This window comes from Lepidochelys olivacea (assembly GCF_965140295.1).
Source record: "Lepidochelys olivacea isolate rLepOli2 genome assembly, chromosome: 1".
In the NCBI taxonomy this organism is placed as follows: domain Eukaryota; kingdom Metazoa; phylum Chordata; order Testudines; family Cheloniidae; genus Lepidochelys; species Lepidochelys olivacea.
This window is the reverse complement of record NC_140411.1, coordinates 50,550,488-50,571,726: the sequence shown is the minus strand read 5'-3', so window position 1 is coordinate 50,571,726 and position 21,239 is coordinate 50,550,488. Positions and strand designations below refer to the sequence as shown.

The following is a 21,239-nucleotide window of genomic DNA, read 5'->3' as shown; positions in this document are numbered from 1 at the left end:
TTAAAATTAGATTTAAACGAGGTCAAATATAATGGGTAAGGTATGTTGTTGTTTTTTTAAATGTTAAGAAAGTAAATGAGCATGAGTGATGGTGATGGCAAAGGAATGAAAATCAATTCAGCCTACTGGAAGGATAAATTTTATCAAGCACAAGCAAAAGTGTGTCAATAACACAGTAGGCAAGGTGATTATGTACCCCGTTATTGCTCCTGTTCATTATTGCAGTTTGGTGGGTTGCTTCAGTGAGTACCGCAAGGTTAAATAAAAGTTGTAGTAGGAATTGAGGAGAAAGTGGAGAAGCGGAAGAGACAGAGGTGGAGGATAGAAAAGAGGAAAGTGAATAAAAATGTTGAGAGAAGGGAATGAAGTAGCGAGACCTTGGTAAGCAATATTAATGGTCTATGATGTAGCACTGTTCAGAAGTCCCTCGCAGAAAAATGAATTCATTCGGGTTATCTTTTCATGAGAGGGTAGTGTTCTCCAGGAGAGAGATTCAGGAGCTCTCCTGCTCCCTTTCACTCAAAGGAGGAGCAGTCTGGGGGGGTTAGTTTTGTTTGTTTTAAAGAGCAGAGAAATTCAAATGTAATGACTGGTGCCTAGGTGTTATGGAGGGTTGTGATAGGAGAAGTCTTTCACCTGTATGTCAGCTGTTCCTTGTAGCATTGGTTGATACTACAGTGTCAAACTACCAAAAGTAGTTCCCATCGGATAGCTGTTTGGTGGCCCTTTTGATTGATGGCACTCAGTAAAGAAGCCTAGGATTGATGGACCTGAAGAGTGATCTATCCTCTCTTCCTAGAGTCAGACCTCCTAGAGCAGAACAGAGGCATACTGGTGGGACAGCACAAAGAAGCTTTCACTGTCATAGCTGGAGATAAACTCCTCTGTTATGCCACAGAACAGGTGTAATTCCCGGGGCTGAACACTTAGTGACAGAATTCCCTTTTCTGTCAACATACGAACTTAGTGAAACTTGTTTCCTGTCAATTTGCATGATTATTTCAAGTTCAGTTCTTTTGAAAAATAACATTAGCTACATATTTACATTCGTCACTGTTTGTGGCTAATTTATTATATCATTCATTGTTATTAACTATTTCACTTACTCAGTGCCTGGTCAAAGACACGCTTGTGTGGAAAGCTGCAAAGCATGTTATTAATGGATTCTCTGCAGAATATAGAGTCGAGTAAATGAGCAGGGTTCCCCTCCCCCCATCACAGCACACATATGTGCGTGCGTTCAAAACTCCTGGAGTTTCCTTTATTCTCAGTCTGGGAATAACCAAATATAAACCATAGCCTAAGCTTCCTCGTTGCTGGCTGGCTGTTTCTAAGCGTGTCCCCTGCAAGCCCTCCTGCCTTAGTTCTTCCTTTCCAAGCAAGGGATGTGCAAAACCTTTTATACTGGGCATTCGAGCTAATGAAACTCCCCTGGCCTCGCATAACTCAGCAGAATTGCCCTCTCTCTCCTTCGTAGCATCTACCAGCCTCTTACAAGTAGCTTTTCTTACAGAGAAATCTACATTCTGGAAAGAATTCCTCTTTATTACAAAAACGGGGACACTTCTGGCTTTGTTTCCAAGGAAACACACCACCCTATTTCCAGCCTTTAATTTCTGTTGGGTATCTGATTTATTCTTACTGCTATGCAAGGTCCCAGGGTTCCTTTGTCTTTTTCCTGTCTGGCTTTGATCCTCTCTGCCTTTTGAATATAGCACAGCTGCTGCAATCTGGGTCTCACACCTGCGCTAGTCAATAGATCAGAGGCTGGATGTGGGAATAGAGCTGGGCCAATGCTGCAAAACATTGTTTCTATAAATTTCCGTTGACATTTTTAAGGAATTCATTGTAGCTCTCTGCTCGCCCCTTCCCAGAGGAGTCTTCACTAATGTTAGAGCCAATAAATTAACAGAACTAGGAAATTTTAAGCAAATATTAAAGAATATTCATGGAAAATGAATGTTAAACCTGCTGTCTCAGAGCATTTTCACAAGGGAGCTTATTCTAACCATTATATTAATCCAGTGGTGGAACTGGGCTGTACTAGGGGCTAGATGATATATTGGACTACATATTCATCCAGGGGGAGGGAGGGGAATAAGGACTCCCCGTCAGCCCCTGCAGAGGAGTAAGCAGGTGCTGCATGCCTGCTTACATATCCCTGGAGCAGGTAATGGGGGTGGCTAGGAGGAACAGGGAATGGTGAATCCTCAGCAACACTGGCCGGTGCAAATGAGCCACTTTGAACAGTGTCATAATATGCTGCTGGGCTGGGTCCAGCCACCACCAAATTATCACCTCTTCCCTGCCCAAGGCAAGAGAAAAGCAGCGGAGGAATTGCAGAGGCTGTCTGAGTTCTAGTTTCTCCCCAGGGCTGCTCCTGGGGTGGTGTGATTTATGCAGCCCTTCTTCAGTGCTGCATCGAAATTCACAGCCCACTGTGTCCTAGATGATCGTCCACGCAGACTATACTTGGAATACTTGCACCAAGCTGCTCACCAAGGAGCAAGAGACCAAGAAATGGTTCTGCCAATCTTTCTGGGTAATGGATGCATTCAAGAAAATTGCAATCTGCATGTAAACAATTTGCAAAGAGAAAGAAAGGCAAAATTCACTATATTAGTTATACCTTGCAGACATTCATACATCTCTGCTTTAGACCACATGACCTTCACTTGGGCCACAAGAAAATTCCTGGCAGGCCACACTTGGAGTAGAAACTCAAAAACAGATTGAAATCTGAGAAGCCCATAGGGACACTAGCTGCAGATTTCTCCATTACACACAGTTTCTTCTTGTTGTTCTTCCAGTGCAGATGAAACTTGACTACGCAGCTGTTGTGAGTTGTGAAATATATTTTCCAAGAGGATCAAATAATTTGTGTTTCATGAAACTGTATTTAACAGACCAAGAAAGTAACAGCCCTTGTCTTTTTTCCAAATACTGAACGAAAATATTCTGTCACATTGGAACATAATAGAGAGAGTGCACTTTCAGCATGCAGATGTGCAGCAAAAAGAGCCTTGTTTTATGTTCTTTTGAATAGTTGTATGAACTCAGTGTACTCGCAAAAGCTTTTGGGGGTTAGAGGGCTGTGACATGAATTAATGTCAAAGCAAATGAAGTAAAATGACCAGGCAGAGAATCAGTTGCAGGCAGTGATGAGCTGCCAAAATCTTAACAACGGGTTCCCTCCTCACCCCACGAGAGGGTCGTTGCCCTACCCTGCCCCCCTTGACTCCTGCCCCATCCAACCCCCCCCCCGTGTTCCTTGATGCCCCCCCAGGACCCCTGCTCCATCCACCCCCCTCCCCTGTCCCCTGACTGCCCCCAGAACTGGGCAGGAGAGTCTTGTGGGCCACTGTAGTGGGTGCCCACCCCACCCCTAAGAGCCAGAGGCACCTGCCAGGGAGCAAGGTGGGGAGTCCCGGCGGTGCTTACCTGGGGCAGCACCCAGGAAGCATCCGGCAGGTCCCTCTGGCTCCTAGGGGCGGGGGAGCGTAGCTAGGTGGGGAAGAAGGGGGGGAGGCCGCTCCCCCACTGATCACATCAAAAGTGGCATCTTAGGTGCCGACGCCCTGGGTGCTCTGGGGCTGGAGCACCCACGGGGAAAATTTGGTGGGTGCAGAGCACCCACCGGCAGCTCCCCATCCTGCGCCTGGCCCCAGCTCATCTCACCTCCGCTCCGCCTCCTCCCCTGAACACACCGCCCCGCTCTGCTTCTCCGCCTCCCACCCCAGCTTCCTGCGAATCAGCTGTTAGACAGGAAGCCGGGGAGGGCTGAGAAGCAGGCCGCGACTTCCCGCTCAGGCCGAGGCTGGCGGAGGTGAGCTGGGGCAGGGAGCGGTTCCCCTGCGTGCCCCCTTCCCCGGTTCTCTGCTGCGGCTCAGGCAGTCCTCCTCGCGCCCCCCAGCCCGAGCTCACCTCCGCCTCCCTGGGCCTGAGCGGGAAGCCGCCGCTTGCTTCTCAGCCTGCCCCAGCTTCCTGCGCGAACAGCTGGTTCGCAGGAAGCCTGGGGGGGGTGGGCGCGGAGAAGCAGAGTGGGACGGCGCGTTCAGGAGAGGAGGCAGAGGCAGAGCCGAGGAATCATAGAATCATAGAATATCAGGGTTGGAAGGGACCCCAGAAGGTCATCTAGTCCAACCCCCTGCTCGAAGCAGGACCAATTCCCAGTTAAATCATCCCAGCCAGGGCTTTGTCAAGCCTGACCTTAAAAACCTCTAAGGAAGGAGATTCTACCACCTCCCTAGGTAACGCATTCCAGTGTTTCACCACCCTCTTAGTGAAAAAGTTTTTCCTAATATCCAATCTAAACCTCCCCCACTGCAACTTGAGACCATTACTCCTCGTTCTGTCATCTGCTACCATTGAGAACAGTCTAGAGCCATCCTCTTTGGAACCCCCTTTCAGGTAGTTGAAAGCAGCTATCAAATCCCCCCTCATTCTTCTCTTCTGCAGGCTAAACAATCCCAGCTCCCTCAGCCTCTCCTCATAAGTCATGTGTTCCAGTCCCCTAATCATTTTTGTTGCCCTTCGCTGGACTCTCTCCAATTTATCCACATCCTTCTTGAAGTGTGGGGCCCAAAACTGGACACAGTACTCCAGATGAGGCCTCACCAATGTCGAATAGAGGGGAACGATCACGTCCCTCGATCTGCTCGCTATGCCCCTACTTATACATCCCAAAATGCCATTGGCCTTCTTGGCAACAAGGGCACACTGCTGACTCATATCCAGCTTCTCGTCCACTGTCACCCCTAGGTCCTTTTCCGCAGAACTGCTGCCTAGCCATTCGGTCCCTAGTCTGTAGCTGTGCATTGGGTTCTTCCGTCCTAAGTGCAGGACCCTGCACTTATCCTTATTGAACCTCATCAGATTCCTTTTGGCCCAATCTTCCAATTGGTCTTTATGAAGATATTGAACAAAACCGGCCCCAGGACCGACCCTTGGGGCACTCCACTTGATACCGGCTGCCAACTAGACATGGAGCCATTGATCACTACCCGTTGAGCCGTTGAGCCCGACAATCTAGCCAGCTTTCTACCCACCTTATAGTGCATTCATCCAGCCCATACTTCCTTAACTTGCTGACAAGAATACTGTGGGAGACCATGTCAAAAGCTTTGCTAAAGTCAAGAAACAATACATCCACTGCTTTCCCTTCATCCACAGAACCAGTAATCTCATCATAAAAGGCGATTAGATTAGTCAGGCATGACCTTCCCTTGGTGAATCCATGCTGGCTGTTCCTGATCACTTTCCTCTCATGCAAGTGCTTCAGGATTGATTCTTTGAGGACCTGCTCCATGATTTTTCCAGGGACTGAGGTGAGGCTGACTGGCCTGTAGTTCCCAGGATCCTCCTTCTTCCCTTTTTTAAAGATTGGCACTACATTAGCCTTTTTCCAGTCATCCGGGACTTCCCCGGTTCGCCATGAGTTTTGAAAGATAATTGCCAATGGCTCTGCAATCACAGCCGCCAATTCCTTCAGCACTCTCGGATGCAACTCGTCCGGCCCCATGGACTTGTGCACGTCCAGCTTTTCTAAATAGTCCCTAACCACCTCTATCTCCACAGAGGGCTGGCCATCTCTTCCCCATTTTGTGATGCCCAGTGCAGCAGTCTGGGAGCTGACCTTGTTAGTGAAAACAGAGGCAAAAAAAGCATTGAGTACATTAGCTTTTTCCACATCCTCTGTCACTAGGTTGCCTCCCTCATTCAGTAAGGGGCCCACACATTCCTTGGCTTTCTTCTTGTTGCCACCATACCTGAAGAAACCCTTCTTGTTACTCTTAACATCTCTGGCTAGCTGCAGCTCCAGGTGCGATTTGGCCCTCCTGATATCATTCCTACATGCCCGAGCAATATTTTTATACTCTTCCCTGGTCATATGTCCAACCTTCCACTTCTTGTAAGCTTCTTTTTTATGTTTAAGATCCGCTAGGATTTCACCATTAAGCCAAGCTGGTCGCCTGCCATATTTACTATTCTTTTGACTCATCGGGATGGTTTGTCCCTGTAACCTCAACAGGGATTCCTTGAAATACAGCCAGCTCTCCTGGACTCCTTTCCCCTTCATGTTAGTCCCCCAGGGGATCCTGGCCATCCGTTCCCTGAGGGAGTCGAAGTCTGCTTTCCTGAAGTCCAGGGTCCGTATCCTGCTGCTTAACTTTCTTCCCTGCGTCAGGATCCTGAACTCAACCAACTCATGGTCACTGCCTCCCAGATTCCCGTCCACTTTTGCTTCCCCCATTAATTCTTCCCGGTTTGTGAGCAGCAGGTCAAGAAAAGCGCCCCCCCTAGTTGGCTCCTGTAGCACTTGCGCCAGGAAATTGTCCCCTACGCTTTCCAAAAACTTCCTGGATTGTCTATGCACCGCTGTATTGCTCTCCCAGCAAATATCAGGAAAATTAAAGTCACCCATGAGAATCAGGGCATGCGATCCAGGAGAGCTGGGGTGGGGCGGGGAGCTGCCGGTGGGTGCTCTGCACCCACCAAATTTTCCCCTTGGATGGAGTCGGCGCCTAAGGCGCCAGTTTTGGCCGGTTAAATTTAGAAGCCCTTTTAGAACCGGTTGTCCCTCGTGGAACAACTGGTTCTAAAAGGGCTTCTAAATTTAACAACCGATTCTAGCAAACCGGTGTGAACCGGCTCCAGCTCACCACTGGTTGCAGCACTGCTGATGATCCTGTACATTGCAGATCTGTTATTGACCATCCAATTATATTTGGGAAATTGTGCTTTCAACAAGCAGGCCTTTTATCCTGAACTGATATTTCGGTAACAACTACTGGTGTGAGTCAGTAGTCAGAGGAGCAAAAGGGTGTCTGGGTCACATACTGTACTGTATATTCAAATATACACATTTTCCCAAGCAGGCTGTTCAATGAGCTTCAGTAGGCCAGATTCAATTGCTTTGACCAGAGTTAAACCAGGGGTGAATTTGGCCCACTGTCTGCAAGATGGAAACTATGCACTTCAGTATGAAACAGATTTACACCTGGTTTTAGCATTCATGGTAGGACATTCAGAAGAGCAGCAGAGTCTGTTTTTGATTTTTTTCTTTTTCCAGTCCAACCACCTCTGCTGTCTTTAATAGACATTGTGGGGGCCAGATTTTCTATCCTGGCTGCTTAAATTGTATCTACAAAATCTGCATGTGCCAAACCCTGGTGTTTGCACTCTCAAGTTATATGGCAACAGGCATAGAAATCTACTCCCTGGAGCCAACATGCATCCAGATTTTGCAAAAGCACTGGATATGCTTGCCTGTCCCTTGGGGCCCTTATCCTGTACATATTTCCACACACGGGTAGTCCCCCCTGGCTTGGTGGGAATATTTGCATCGTATGGTTGCAGGCCTTTATTGGTTCTTTGCCTGAAAAGAGGGTCCTATAGTTGATATTATATTTTTGTATTAAGACTTTAATTTTTCATTGCTACTTAGCACTCATACAGAACAGATCAGCCCCTCCCACACTAAACGCTCTGGAAGGGGGCCCAGGTTATCTGACCAGGTGGGCAGGGTTCTGCTTCTTCTCCCCTCCCTCCCCCCACAAGAGAGTAGGACCTGCCCACAAACCTGGCAGATGATCCCCTGGGTATGAGGGCCAACCCTGTGAAGAGGAAGAGGCCATCGCTATTCCTCTGCTCGGGCTCTGGTCCCTGGTGTGGCTCCCTGACAGCATGTCTGTATTGGAGCTGTGCTGCCAGAGCCTGCAGTGGTTCTCAGGACTCCTGGAGAGCTCCATGGAAAAGGAAATACTCCCGAGTCTGCATTTCCTTTCCTTGGTAAGGTATGTGGGGCCAGAGGAGGGATGCTGTGTGTTCTCTCTGGCCCGACTTCCAGCTGCCCAATCTCTCCTCCCCAACCCCTGAGCATGCAAAGTGCCCTCTGTAGGGTCCCAGTGGAGAACTGGAAACAATGCCACAGAGCTGGCTTATCAGCCCTCTGGGTGGAGACAGTCGTCTCTAGTATTGATCTAAGGGTGATGATTTGGCCCATTGTGCTTGAAATCTCCAAAGTGTTGTGGGTATGTTTCCTAGACATCTGTTTGTTTGATGCCACGTAATAATAACAGTTAAATTTAATAACAGTTAAATTTAAAAGTGTTATAGGCACTCAAAAGGAACATTAAATTCTCTTGTTTCTTCCTTGTAATTAAAATAACTCCTGATGCAAAACAGCACAGTGTGGATCAAGGATGAACCTATTCTCCTTTCTCTTACTTTTCAGAAATCGAAGCAAATAAAGCGTGTGACTGGTTACGAGCTGCTGGATTTCCACAATATGCTCAGCTCTATGAGGGTATGTTGTTATTATTTCTATTCCTTCTAAAGTGTATTGGGCATCTCAGCAGACACAGACCTGGTCTAAAATGTTTACAGTCTACCGCGTTGCCAACTGTTTTGATTTTTATCCTGAATCTCGCAATATTTTGTGTTTTTTCTTAGATAGCCAGCTCCTGGAGTCATGTGAATATGTGAAAATCTCAGCTTTCATTTTTTTTAAAGTACGTTTCTAGCCCTCATGTTTGCAGAGAAAAGCTTGAAAATGTGGCCTGAATGAGCCCCAAAGTTCAAAAACCAGGATGTAAATAAAAAGAACACTGATTAATTTTTAAGGCCAGCTGATGATTTTGGGGGCCCGACTCATGATGTTAAATGCTTGGCATTCACAATAATGTATCCAGTGTCCTGCTTCTGCAAATTACTCTGCTCAGACAAATCCCTTCACGAGCACAGAGCTGCTTGCGGATCACAGCCTAAATTTAGACATAACTTCTAGTTAGACTTATCATAATGAGTGAATTGGGAGGAACAAGGGAGGAAAGGAGAGACAAGGAGGCTGAAGATTCAGAGCTCAGTTCTTTTAACACACTGATGGGAGATGGGACACTCAGAAATCCAAGAAAGAAAAATAATTGTTATGGAAAAGAAAACACAAAATATACAAAAAGAAAAGGAGTACTTGTGGTACCTTAGAGACGAACAAATTTATTTGAGCATAAGCTTTCATGAGCTACAACTCACTTCATCGGATGCAAGCAGTGGAAAATACAGTAGGGGGATTTTATATACACAGAGAACATGAAACAATGGGTGTTACCATATACACTGTAACGAGAGTGATCAGGTAAGGTGAGCTGTTACCAGCAGGAGAGGAAAAAAAACCTTTTGTAGTGATAATCAAAAAAACCCCAACCTTTTGTCGTGATAATCAAGGTGGGCCATTTCCAGCAGTTGACAAGAATGTGTGAGGAACTGTAGGGGGGGAAATTAAACATGGGGAAATAGTTTTACTTTGTGTAATGACACATCCACTCCCAGTCTTTATTCAAGCCTAATTTAACAGTGTCCAGTTTTCAAATTAATTCCAATTCAGCAGTCTCTCGTTGGAGTCTGTTTCTGAAGTTTTTTTCTTGTAATATTGCGACTTTTAGGTCTGTAATCGCGTGACCAGGGAGATTGAAGTGTTCCCCAACTGGTTTTTGAATGTTATAATTCTTGATGTCTGATTTGTGTCCATTTATTCTTTTACGTAGAGACTGTCCTGTTTGGCCAATGTACATGGCAGAGGGGCATTGTTGGCACATGGTGGCATCTATCACATTGGTAGATGTGCAGGTGAAAGAGCCTCTGATAGTGTAGCTGATGTGATTAGGTCCTATGAACATATCTATTTGGGGACACCATCATAGGACCTAATCACATCAGCCACACTATCAGAGACTCATTCACCTGCACATCTACCAATGTGATATATGCCATCATGTGCCAGCAATGGTTTTTTTCTCCTGCTGATAACAGCTCAATTTAATTGATCACTCTCGTTATAGTGTTTATGGCAACACCCATTTTTTCATGTTCTCTGTGTGTGTATTTATATCTTCCTACTGTATTTTCCACTGCATGTATCTGATGAAGTGGGTTTTAGCTCACGAAAGCTTATGCTCAAATAAATTTGTTAATCTCTAAGGTGCCAGAAGTACTCCTTGTTCTTTTTGCTAATACAGACTAACACGGCTGCCACTCTGAAACCTGTCACCATGCAAGGCACAGTAATCTGTGTGCACCCAAGTAACTTTTCATTACAATTCTCAGTTTCCATCATTTCCATCTTGTTTTTAAATTTCAGACTAATATTTGAGGTGACTAGTATAGTCAGCTCACTTCTCGTGTTGCTTGAGTTACCCTTTGTTTAAACTCTTTGTTATTGTGTGTGCTAACAAAATAATCAAGCCATTTTTACTGCATGGTAAAGTCTGTCTAGCAAATATTTCACTAACTCGCTAGGATGGAAGTGGATGGCCTACTGCCCATGTAGATGATGAAAGTGTTGTGGTAATGCTCAGATCTCATTTTTGGGGGATAGTGATCAGGTAGAAACTCTAAGCATCTAATATCTTCTTATAGCCAGAGCCAAACATATTGCTCTCTGTGGTTCACAGGACCGTCAACTCCCCTTTTAATATAAAAAATAAAATAATGTGAAGTGACCAAACTAGCTCTGGATGTCATACAGGGAAATAACGAAGGCCAAGTTAAATAAGCGATACACCATTTCTGCTGATAAAACACATGCAGTGCATCTTTGAAATAAACTGTTTCCATTTGAATAAAACGTAGTTGGTTTAATGCTACGTCTCCTTTTTACAGATTCCCAGTTTCCTATTGACATTGTGGCTGTAAAGAAAGATCATGACTTTCTCGACAAGGACCTTGTAGAACCCCTTTGCAGGTAAATAACATCCACTGTTTCTTTTTTTGGTATCTTAAGAATGTTTGTGGATTTTTGTTTTGAAAGTAGTGGCCTACCCTAAGAGATGTTTGTTTGTCCTTGTCAATTAAATGGGCATAATCTGTAGTTTTTCCAAAATAAATGCTAGAAACCTGGATTCATTTCTCTCCCAAAAAATCCTACAGCAGGGGCCAGTTTGCTCTCTGAAAATTCACAAGATTTAAAAAGGGCCCAAATTTATCAGCCCATCTCATCAACTGGAGTGAGGCTGGCTGCTTTTTGGAAAGAACAGTGCCAGCAAACCCAGCATAAATTAGGGATCTATGTGTGAGTAACACATGGGTAACTCTGCCCCTGACTACTACAAACCAGCAGAAACCCCATTGCACAGAACCTTCTTCCCTCTGACAGCAAGGATGGCTCGCGTGCTGCTATGCTGCCGTTGGCTCCCTGTTGTTATTTAATTATAGTACTGCAGCACCTAGGAGCCCTAGTCAGTGACCAGGACCCCATTGTGCTAGTGTAACACCAACAGACCCTGGTCATCAGCGGTAGGATCGAACCTGGGACCTCTGGAGCTAAATGCATGAGCCTCTGCTGCATGAGCTAAAAGCCATATGAGCCATATGAGCAGACTCATTAATCTCTTTCTCTCTAAGGGTATGTCTCCACTACGAAATTAGGTCAAATTTATAGAAGTCGGTTTTGTAGAAAGCGTTTTTATACAGTTGATTGTGTGTGTCCCCACACAAATGCTCTAAGTGCGTGTAGTCGGTGGAGTGTGTCCACAGTACCGAGGCAACCGTCGACTTTCAGTGTGGGTGGCTATCCCAAAGTTCCCGCAGTCTCTGCCGCCCTTTGAATTATGGGTAGAAATCCCAGTGCCTGATGGGGCTAAAACATTGTCGCGGATGGTTCTGGGTACATATCGTCAGGCCCCCGTTCCCTCCCTCCCTCCCTCCGTGAAAGCAAGGGCAGACAATCGTTTTGCGCCTTTTTTCTTGAGTTACCTCTGCAGACTCCATACCATGGCAAGCATGGAGCCCTCTCAGCTAACCATCACCGTATGTCACCTGGGTGCTGGCAGACGCAGTACTGCATTGCTACACAGCAGCAGTTTATTGCCTTTTGGCAGCAGACAGTGCAGTATGACTGGTAGCCGTTGTCGACGTAGTCCTGGGTGCTCTTTTAACCAGGCGCCTAGGCAAACATGGGAGTGACTCAGCCAGGTCATTTCCCTTGTTTCGTCTCTTGGCGATTCAGTCCTACCGGCAGTGCGCTGTCTTTTAATCTGCAGCTAGCAGAAGACGATGGCCAGTAGTCATACTGCACCATCTTCTGCCGAGCACCCAGGAGATGATGATGGCTAGCAGTCGTACTGCACAGTCTGCTGCCAGCAAGATGTATAAAGATAGATGAAGTGGCTCAAAACAAGAAATAGACCAGATTTGTTTTTTATTCATTTTCTCCTCCCTCCCTCCCCCTGTGAAATCAACGGCCTGCTAAACCCAGTTTTGAGTTCTATCCTTGAGGGGGCCATTCAGTTTCTCGCAAAGCCACCCCTTTGTTGATTTTAATTCCTGTAAGCCATGTCGTCAGTCACCCCTCCCTCCATCAGGGAAACGGCAGACAATCGTTCCGCGCCTTTTTTCTATGCAGAAGCCATACCACGGCAAGCATGGAGCCTGCTCAGATCACTTTGGCAATTAGAAGCACATTAAACACCACACGCATTATCCAGCAGTATATGCAGCACCAGAACCTGGCAAAGTGATACCAGGCGAGTAGGCGACGTCAGCGTGGTGATGTGAGCGATGAGGACATGGACACAGACTTCTCTCAAAGCACGGGCCCTGGCAATGTGGGCATCATGGTGCTAATGGGGCAGGTTCATGTGGTGGAACGCCGATTCTGGGCTCGGGAAACAAGCACAGACTGGTGGGACCGCATAGTGTTGCAGGTCTGGGACGATTCCCAGTGGCTGCGAAACTTTTGCATGCATAAGGGCACTTTCATGGAACTTTGTGACTTGCTTTCCGTTGCCCTGAGGTGCAAGAATTCCAAGATGAGAGCAGCCCTCACAGTTGAGAAGCGAGTGGCAATAGCCCTGTGGAAGCTTGCAACGCCAGACAGCTACCGGTCAGTTGGGAATCAATTTGGAGTGGGCAAATCTACTGTGGGGGCTGCTGTGATGCAAGTAGCTCACGCAACCAAAGATCTGCTGATATCAAGGGTAGTGACCCTGGGAAATGTGCAGGTCATAGTGGATGGCTTTGCTGCAATGGGATTCCCTAACTGTGGTGGGGCTATAGACGGAACCCATATCCCTATCTTGGCACCGAAGCACCAAGCCGCCGAGTACATAAACCGCAAGGGGTACTTTTCGATAGTGCTGCAAGCTCTGGTGGATCACAAGGGACGTTTCACCAACATCAACATGGGATGGCCGGGAAAGGTGCATGACGCTCGCATCTTCAGGAACTCTGGTCTGTTTCAAAAGCTGCAGGAAGGGACTTTATTCCCAGACCAGAAAATAACTGTTGGGGATGTTGAAATGCCTATATGTATCCTTGGGGACCCAGCCTACCCCTTAATGCCATGGCTCATGAAGCCATACACAGGCAGCCTGGACAGTGGTCAGGAGCTGTTCAACTACAGGCTGAGCAAGTGCAGAATGGTGGTGGAATGTGCATTTGGACTTTTAAAAGCTCACTGGCGCAGTTTACTGACTCAGTTAGACCTCAGCGAAACCAATATTCCTACTGTTATTTACTGCTTGCTGTGCGCTCCACAATATCTGTGAGAGTAAGGGGGAGATGTTTATGGCGGGGTGGGAGGTTGAGGCAAATCGCCTGGCTGCTGGTCATGCACAGCCAGACACCAGGGTGGTTAGAAGAGCACAAGAGGGCGCGGTGCACATCAGAGAAGCTTTGAAGACCAGTTTCATGACTGGCCAGGCTACGGTGTGAAAGTTCTGTTTGTTTCTCCTTGATGAAGCCCCCCGCTCCTTGGTTCACTCTATTTCCCTGTACCCTAACCACCCTCCTCTCCTCCCTTTGATCACCGCTTGCAGAGGCAATAAAGTCATTGTTGCTTCACATTCATGCATTCCTTATTAATTTATCACACAAATAGGGGGATAACTACCAAGGTAGCCCAGGAGGGGTGGTGGAGGAGAGAAGCACCGGGAGGGGTGGTAGAGGAGGGAAGGACAAGGCCACACAGCACTTTAAAAGTTTAAAACTTTAAAACTTTTTGAATGCCAGCCTTCTGTTGCTTGGGCAATCCTCTGGGGTGGAGTGGCTGGAGGCCCCCCCAACACGTTCTTGGGCGTCTGGGTGAGGAGGTTATGGAACTTGGGGAGGAGGGCGGTTGGTTACTCAGGGGCTGTAGCGGCAGTCTGTGCTCCTGCTGCCTTTCCTGCAGCTCAACCATACACTGAAGCATATTAGTTTGATCCTCCAGCAGCCTCAGCATTGAATCCTGCCTCCTCTCATCACGCTGCCGCCACCTTTCAGCTTCAGCCCTCTCTTCAGCCCGCCACTTACTCTCTTCAGTCCGCCACCTCTCCTCCCAGTCATTTTGTGCTTTCCTGCACTCTGACATTGTCTGCCTCCACGCATTCATCTGTGCTCTGTCAGTGTGGGAGGACAGCATGAGCTCAGAGAAATTTTCATCACGAGTGCGTTTTTTTCGCCTTCTAATCTTTGCTAGCCTCTGGGAAGGAGAAGATCCTGTGATCCTTGAAACACATGTAGCTGGTGGAGACAAAAAAAGGGACAGTGGTATTTAAAAAGACACATTTTATAGAACAATGGGTACACTCTTTCATGGTAAACCGTGCTGTTAACATTACATACACAGCACGTGTGCTTTCATTCCAAGGTCGCATTTTGCCTCCCCCCACCGTGTGGCTAGCCCCTCCCTCCTTCCCCCTCCCCGTGGCTAACAGCAGGGAACATTTCTGTTCAGCCACAGGCAAACAGCCCAGCAGGAACGGGCACCTCTGAATGTCCCCTTAAGAAAAGCATCCTATTTCAACCAGGTGACCATGAATGATATCACTCTCCTGAGGATAATACAGAGAGATAAAGAACGGATGTTGTTTGAACGCCAGCAAACATACACTGCAATGTTTTGTTCTACAGTGATTCCCGAATACGTGCTACTGACCTGGAATGGTAAAGTGCCCTACCATGGTGGATGGACTAAGGCTGCCCTCCCCAGAAACCTTTTGCAAAGGTTTGGGAGTACATCCAGGAGAGCTTTATGGAGATGTCCCTGTAGGATTTCCGCTCCATCCCAGACACGTTAACAGACTTTTCCAGTAGTTGTACTGACCGCGAATGCCAGGACAAATTAATCATTAAACATGCTTGCTTTTAAACCATGTATAGTATTTTAAAAGGTATACTCACCAGAGGTCCCTTCTCCGCCTGGCAGGTCCAGGAGGCAGCCTTGGGTGGGTTCGGGGAGTACTGGCTCCAGGTCCAGGGTGAGAAACAGTTCCTGGCTGTCAGGAAAACCGGTTTCTCCGTTTGCTTGCTGTGAGCTATCTACAACCTCATCATCATCATCTTCCTCGTCCCCAGAACCTGCTTCCGTGTTGCCTTCATCTCCATTGAAGGAGTCAAACAACACGGCTGGGGTAGTGGTGGCTGAACCCCCTAAAATGGCATGCAGCTCATCATAGAAGCGGCATGTTTGGGGCTCGGACCCGGAACGGCTGTTTTCCTCTCTGGTTTTCTGGTAGGCTTGCCTCAGCTCCTTAAGTTTCACATGGCACTGCTTCGGGTCCCTGTTATGGCCTCTGTCCTTCAAGCCCTTGGAGATTTTGACAAATGTTTTGGCATTTTGAAAACTGGAACGGAATGCTGATAGCACGGATTCCTCTCCCCAAACAGCGATCAGATCCCGTACCTCCCGTTCGGTCCATGCTGGAGCTCTTTTGCGATTCTGGGACTCCATCATGGTCACCTCTGCTGATGAGCTCTGCATGGTCACCTGCAGCTTGCCATACTGGCCAAACAGGAAGTTGAAATTCAAAAGTTCGTGGGCCTTTTCCTGTCTACCTGGCCAGTGCATCTGAGTTGAGAGTGCTGTCCAGAGCGGTCACAATGGAGCACTCTGGGATAGCTCCCATGAGGTGTGTGGGTTACGTTAGGTGCTGTATAAACACCCAGTTGCAGATGCTCACAGCTCCACCCTTGCCAGAGAGTTAATGTGTTTCTGTTTGTGTCGCTTTTTGTTCTTTGCCTGTAGGGAGTGTACCACACACAGCTTCCGCTGTGCCCCACCCTAATCCCTCACCTGCTGCGGAGCACCTATCTTGTGGCAGTCCTGGAAAAGGACTTTGGGTGGGGCAGGGAAATGACACTGCAAAGGCACTGACTGCTCCCCTTTTCCTTCTCCCGTGCTCCATTTGGCCTGGGTTCTGCTTCTCTCCAGCTGGGTGGGTACAAGGGAGCATCAGGCCCATAATAAGGCAGGGTCCACTACATGAAACTGCAGCTTTCATAATTTCAGTATCACATTAAGCCTGGAAGTGATTCTTGGTTCCAGACATCTTAAACCCACTGCACATGGGGTGATATGCATGCAAGGACTGATGAGTCTGCGGCAGGGGACTTCAGAGCAGGCTTTGGGAGAAGCCAGTGGATGAGGTCCCTCAAGATACATCTACACTCGAGCTGGGGATGGAATATCCATCTCGGGTAGACGTACAGGCACTGGCAGGCTAGAAACAGAAGAGTAACTGCAGCGGCACAGGCAGTAGGAAGGGCCAGCCACCCTGAGTACAATCCTGCCTGGAAACCGAGGTATTTACCCAGGCAGCTCACTCATCACACTGCTCATGCCACCACAGCTACACTTCTCTTCTCTTTTTAGTGCTCTAGCTCAGTCGAAGCTAGTGTGTGTATGTCTGTCAGAGCTAGAAATTAGATCCCAGCTCACGTGTGGGTGCACTCTCTGTGAATCCTATTCTCCATAGTGCAGGGGAGTGTGAGCGGCTGCAGACCAGCACCCCTGCTGTTCCAGAGCCTGGTAGAAAGGATTTCTCCTTCCACTCCCTATTGAACCCTGCCTCTGTCCACCCACAAACACACATAAATCAAGCCCACTACTCCAGTTTGGCATGAAGGAAGGCATGTTTCAGTATAATCCGGGGTCAAATCTGGGGGGAAAGGTTAGTGGTGCTTGTCTACTCCACCCACAAAATAAGCTCTGCTCATGAGAGTCACCAAAATGAGATGCTGCTCGCAGTAGATTACGTAGATGTTCAGCATAAGACTGTGCTGCTCTCTGAGCTCCATTGGGCTCCTTGAGCTTGGCTCTCCATCAGAGGGGCTTGAATGTGCCCATGGAGTCTTCCAGGCTCCTATATCTAGGTTCATTCTTGATTGATGGGAGAAACAAAGTGGTGGTGGTATCACCCAAATGCCACCTATTTGTGGCACCAAAACATGGCCTCACTCACAGTAAATTATGCAGGTATATGACCCTGCCTCTCCTTTCTTACATGAGGAATGAAATAGTTAACAGTGCTGACATTTAAATTATGATCATTGGGCGTTTGAGTTAACACCTCACTGAGATGAATGAGGCAGATCATTTACAGAGCTGCTGTTCCGAGCTCTGTGCAGACTCACAAAAACATCCATGCAGAGGTCACACCCTGCTCATATTTTTGAGGATTTGTTTGCAACCGGAACAGTTAGAGACCTTTTTTGAAATGGAAGATGAGATTCTGGAGAATAAGGTAGCAGCTGGCGAGGTGTGTCGTCGATCCACCATAACGTTGGGCTGTGTTCTGGACTCTGGTATAGTCCAAGGCCTGCACCACATGGTTATATTTAAAGGTTATGGTTTTAATCATGCTCTGTATATTATTTTAACCAGAAAATAAAAAACCCACCTGTTTTTTCACAGGGTTTTTTGTTTATTTTTTGTTTGTCGTTTGTTTGTTGTTTGTTTTTATCCAGTGGTCCCCAAACTGTGGGGCATGCCCCTCTATGGGGGCACAGAGGAACATTCAGGGGCTGCACAGTGGGGCCCAGGCCAGACCCCATGGGGAGACGGGGTGGGAGTGCCACCCAGCCCCACTCTTCCCCCAGACCAACTCATCCCCAGGCGCAGCTCAACTCCGCCCCCTGCTCTGCCTCCAGCCCAGCTCCGCCTCCAGCCCCAGCTCCACTCCGCCCCCTGCTCTGCCTCCAGCCCCAGCTCCACCTCCAGCCCCAGCTCCACCTCCAGCCCCAGCTCCACTCCGCCCCCTGCTCCGCCTCCAGCCCCAGCTCCACTCCGCCCCCTGCTCTGCCTCCAGCCCAGCTCCGCCTCCAGCCCCAGCTCCACTCCGCCCCCTGCTCTGCCTCCAGCCCCAGCTCCACCTCCAGCCCAGCTCCACCTCCAGCCCCAGCTCCACTCCGCCCCCTGCTCCGCCTCCAGCCCCAGCTCCACTCCGCCCCCTGCTCCGCCTCCAGCCCCAGCTCCACTCCGCCCCCTGCTCCGCCTCCAGCCCCAGCTCCGCCTCCAGCCCCAGCTCCACTCCGCCCCCTGCTCTGCCTCCAGCCCCAGCTCCACTCCGCCCCCTGCTCTGCCTCCAGCCCCAGCTCCACTCCGCCCCCTGCTCTGCCTCCAGCCCCAGCTCCACTCCGCCCCCTGCTCCGCCTCCAGCCCCAGCTCCACTCCGCCCCCTGCTCTGCCTCCAGCCCAGCTCCGCCTCCAGCCCCAGCTCCACTCCGCCCCCTGCTCTGCCTCCAGCCCCAGCTCCACTCCGCCCCCTGCTCCGCCTCCAGCCCCAGCTCCACCTCCAGCCCCAGCTCCACTCCGCCCCCTGCTCTGCCTCCAGCCCCAGCTCCACCTCCAGCCCCAGCTCCACCTCCAGCCCCAGCTCCACTCCGCCCCCTGCTCTGCCTCCAGCCCCAGCTCCACTCCGCCCCCTGCTCTGCCTCCAGCCCAGCTCCACCTCCAGCCCCAGCTCCACTCCGCCCCCTGCTCCGCCTCCAGCCCCAGCTCCACTCCGCCCCCTGCTCCGCCTCCAGCCCCAGCTCCGCCTCCAGCCCCAGCTCAACTCCGCCCCCTGCTCTGCCTCCAGCCCCAGCTCCACTCCGCCCCCTGCTCTGCCTCCAGCCCCAGCTCCACTCCGCCCCCTGCTCTGCCTCCAGCCCCAGCTCCACTCCGCCCCCTGCTCCGCCTCCAGCCCCGGCTCCACTCCGCCCCCTGCTCCGCCTCCAGCCCCGGCTCCACTCCGCCCCCTGCTCCGCCTCCAGCCCCGGCTCCACTCCGCCCCCTGCTCCGCCTCCAGCCCCGGCTCCACTCCGCCCCCTGCTCCGCCTCCAGCCCCAGCTCCACTACGCCCCCAGCTCTGCCTCCAGCCCCAGCTCCACTCCGCCCCCTGCTCTGCCTCCAGCCCCAGCTCCACTCCGCCCCCTGCTCTGCCTCCAGCCCCAGCTCCACTCCGCCCCCAGCTCCACTCCGCCCCCAGCTCTGCCTCCAGCCCCAGCTCCACTCCGCCCCCTGCTCTGCCTCCAGCCCCAGCTCCACTCCGCCCCCTGCTCTGCCTCCAGCCCCAGCTCCACTCCGCCCCCAGCTCTGCCTCCAGCCCCGGCTCCACTCCGCCCCCAGCTCTGCCTCCAGCCCCAGCTCCACTCCGCCCCCTGCTCTGCCTCCAGCCCCAGCTCCACTCCGCCCCCAGCTCCGCCTCCAGCCCCAGCTCCACTCCGCCCCCAGCTCTGCCTCCAGCCCCAGCTCCACTCCGCCCCCTGCTCTGCCTCCAGCCCCAGCTCCACTCCGCCCCCAGCTCTGCCTCCAGCCCCAGCTCCACTCCGCCCCCAGCTCTGCCTCCAGCCCCAGCTCCACTCCGCCCCCTGCTCTGCCTCCAGCCCCAGCTCCACTCCGCCCCCAGCTCTGCCTCCAGCCCCAGCTCCACTCCGCCCCCTGCTCTGCCTCCAGCCCCAGCTCCACTCCGCCCCCAGCTCTGCCTCCAGCCCCGGCTCCACTCCGCCCCCTGCTCTGCCTCCAGCCCCAGCTCCACTCCGCCCCCTGCTCTGCCTCCAGCCCCAGCTCCACTCCGCCCCCTGCTCTGCCTCCAGCCCCAGCTCCACTCCGCCCCCTGCTCCGCCTCCAGCCCCGGCTCCACTCCGCCCCCTGCTCTGCCTCCAGCCCCAGCTCCACTCCGCCCCCTGCTCTGCCTCCAGCCCCAGCTCCACTCCGCCCCCTGCTCCGCCTCCAGCCCCGGCTCCACTCCGCCCCCTGCTCCGCCTCCAGCCCCGGCTCCACTCCGCCCCCTGCTCCGCCTCCAGCCCCGGCTCCACTCCGCCCCCTGCTCCGCCTCCAGCCCCGGCTCCACTCCGCCCCCTGCTCCGCCTCCAGCCCCAGCTCCACTACGCCCCCAGCTCTGCCTCCAGCCCCAGCTCCACTCCGCCCCCTGCTCTGCCTCCAGCCCCAGCTCCACTCCGCCCCCAGCTCCACTCCGCCCCCTGCTCTGCCTCCAGCCCCAGCTCCACTCCGCCCCCAGCTCCACTCCGCCCCCAGCTCTGCCTCCAGCCCCAGCTCCACTCCGCCCCCTGCTCTGCCTCCAGCCCCAGCTCCACTCCGCCCCCTGCTCTGCCTCCAGCCCCAGCTCCACTCCGCCCCCAGCTCTGCCTCCAGCCCCGGCTCCACTCCGCCCCCAGCTCTGCCTCCAGCCCCAGCTCCACTCCGCCCCCTGCTCTGCCTCCAGCCCCAGCTCCACTCCGCCCCCAGCTCCGCCTCCAGCCCCAGCTCCACTCCGCCCCCAGCTCTGCCTCCAGCCCCAGCTCCACTCCGCCCCCTGCTCTGCCTCCAGCCCCAGCTCCACTCCGCCCCCAGCTCTGCCTCCAGCCCCAGCTCCACTCCGCCCCCAGCTCTGCCTCCAGCCCCAGCTCCACTCCGCCCCCTGCTCTGCCTCCAGCCCCAGCTCCACTCCGCCCCCAGCTCTGCCTCCAGCCCCAGCTCCACTCCGCCCCCTGCTCTGCCTCCAGCCCCAGCTCCACTCCGCCCCCAGCTCTGCCTCCAGCCCCGGCTCCACTCCGCCCCCTGCTCTGCCTCCAGCCCCAGCTCCACTCCGCCCCCTGCTCTGCCTCCATCTCTAGCCCCAGCTCCTTCCCCATCCCCAGTTCTGCCCCCAGCTCCACCTTCAGCCCAAGCCCCTCTGCTGTGGAAGCCTTCGCTGTGCGTAACGGGGGGAGGGGGGCAGACAGATTCCATTACTGGTAAGGAGAGGGGAGCGACAGAAAAAGTTTGGGCACCACTGGTCTAATCCATAGTTGTATGGGAGAGTAACACTGTATCTACCATACAGGCAGGGGCAGAACCATTATTCTGTCAAAGGTTAAATTGTTTGGAAGGATATCTTTTCAGATCCCAGATATTCATTGTAATATGATCAGTTCTTAGTTGAGAGCCGTTGGGTGCATCTGGCTGTCAATATTTATGTCCCATGGTCCATACATAGACACACATTTCTGACAAGTTTCTG

At 51.4% G+C, this 21,239-nt stretch overlaps 1 protein-coding gene across 3 annotated transcripts in view; it reads left to right on the top strand.

Annotated features, from left to right (window-relative positions):
- The window catches only part of STARD13 (StAR related lipid transfer domain containing 13), a 475,243-nt gene that overhangs the window by 413,697 nt on the left and 40,307 nt on the right, over positions 1-21,239 (top strand). For all 3 annotated transcript variants that reach the window (XM_084616651.1, XM_084616653.1, XM_084616652.1), the window contains 2 exons: positions 8,237-8,308; positions 10,660-10,741. In XM_084616651.1, coding sequence (XP_084472777.1) covers positions 8,237-8,308; positions 10,660-10,741 — 154 coding nt within the window. The remainder of the gene's footprint in view (positions 1-8,236; positions 8,309-10,659; positions 10,742-21,239) is intronic.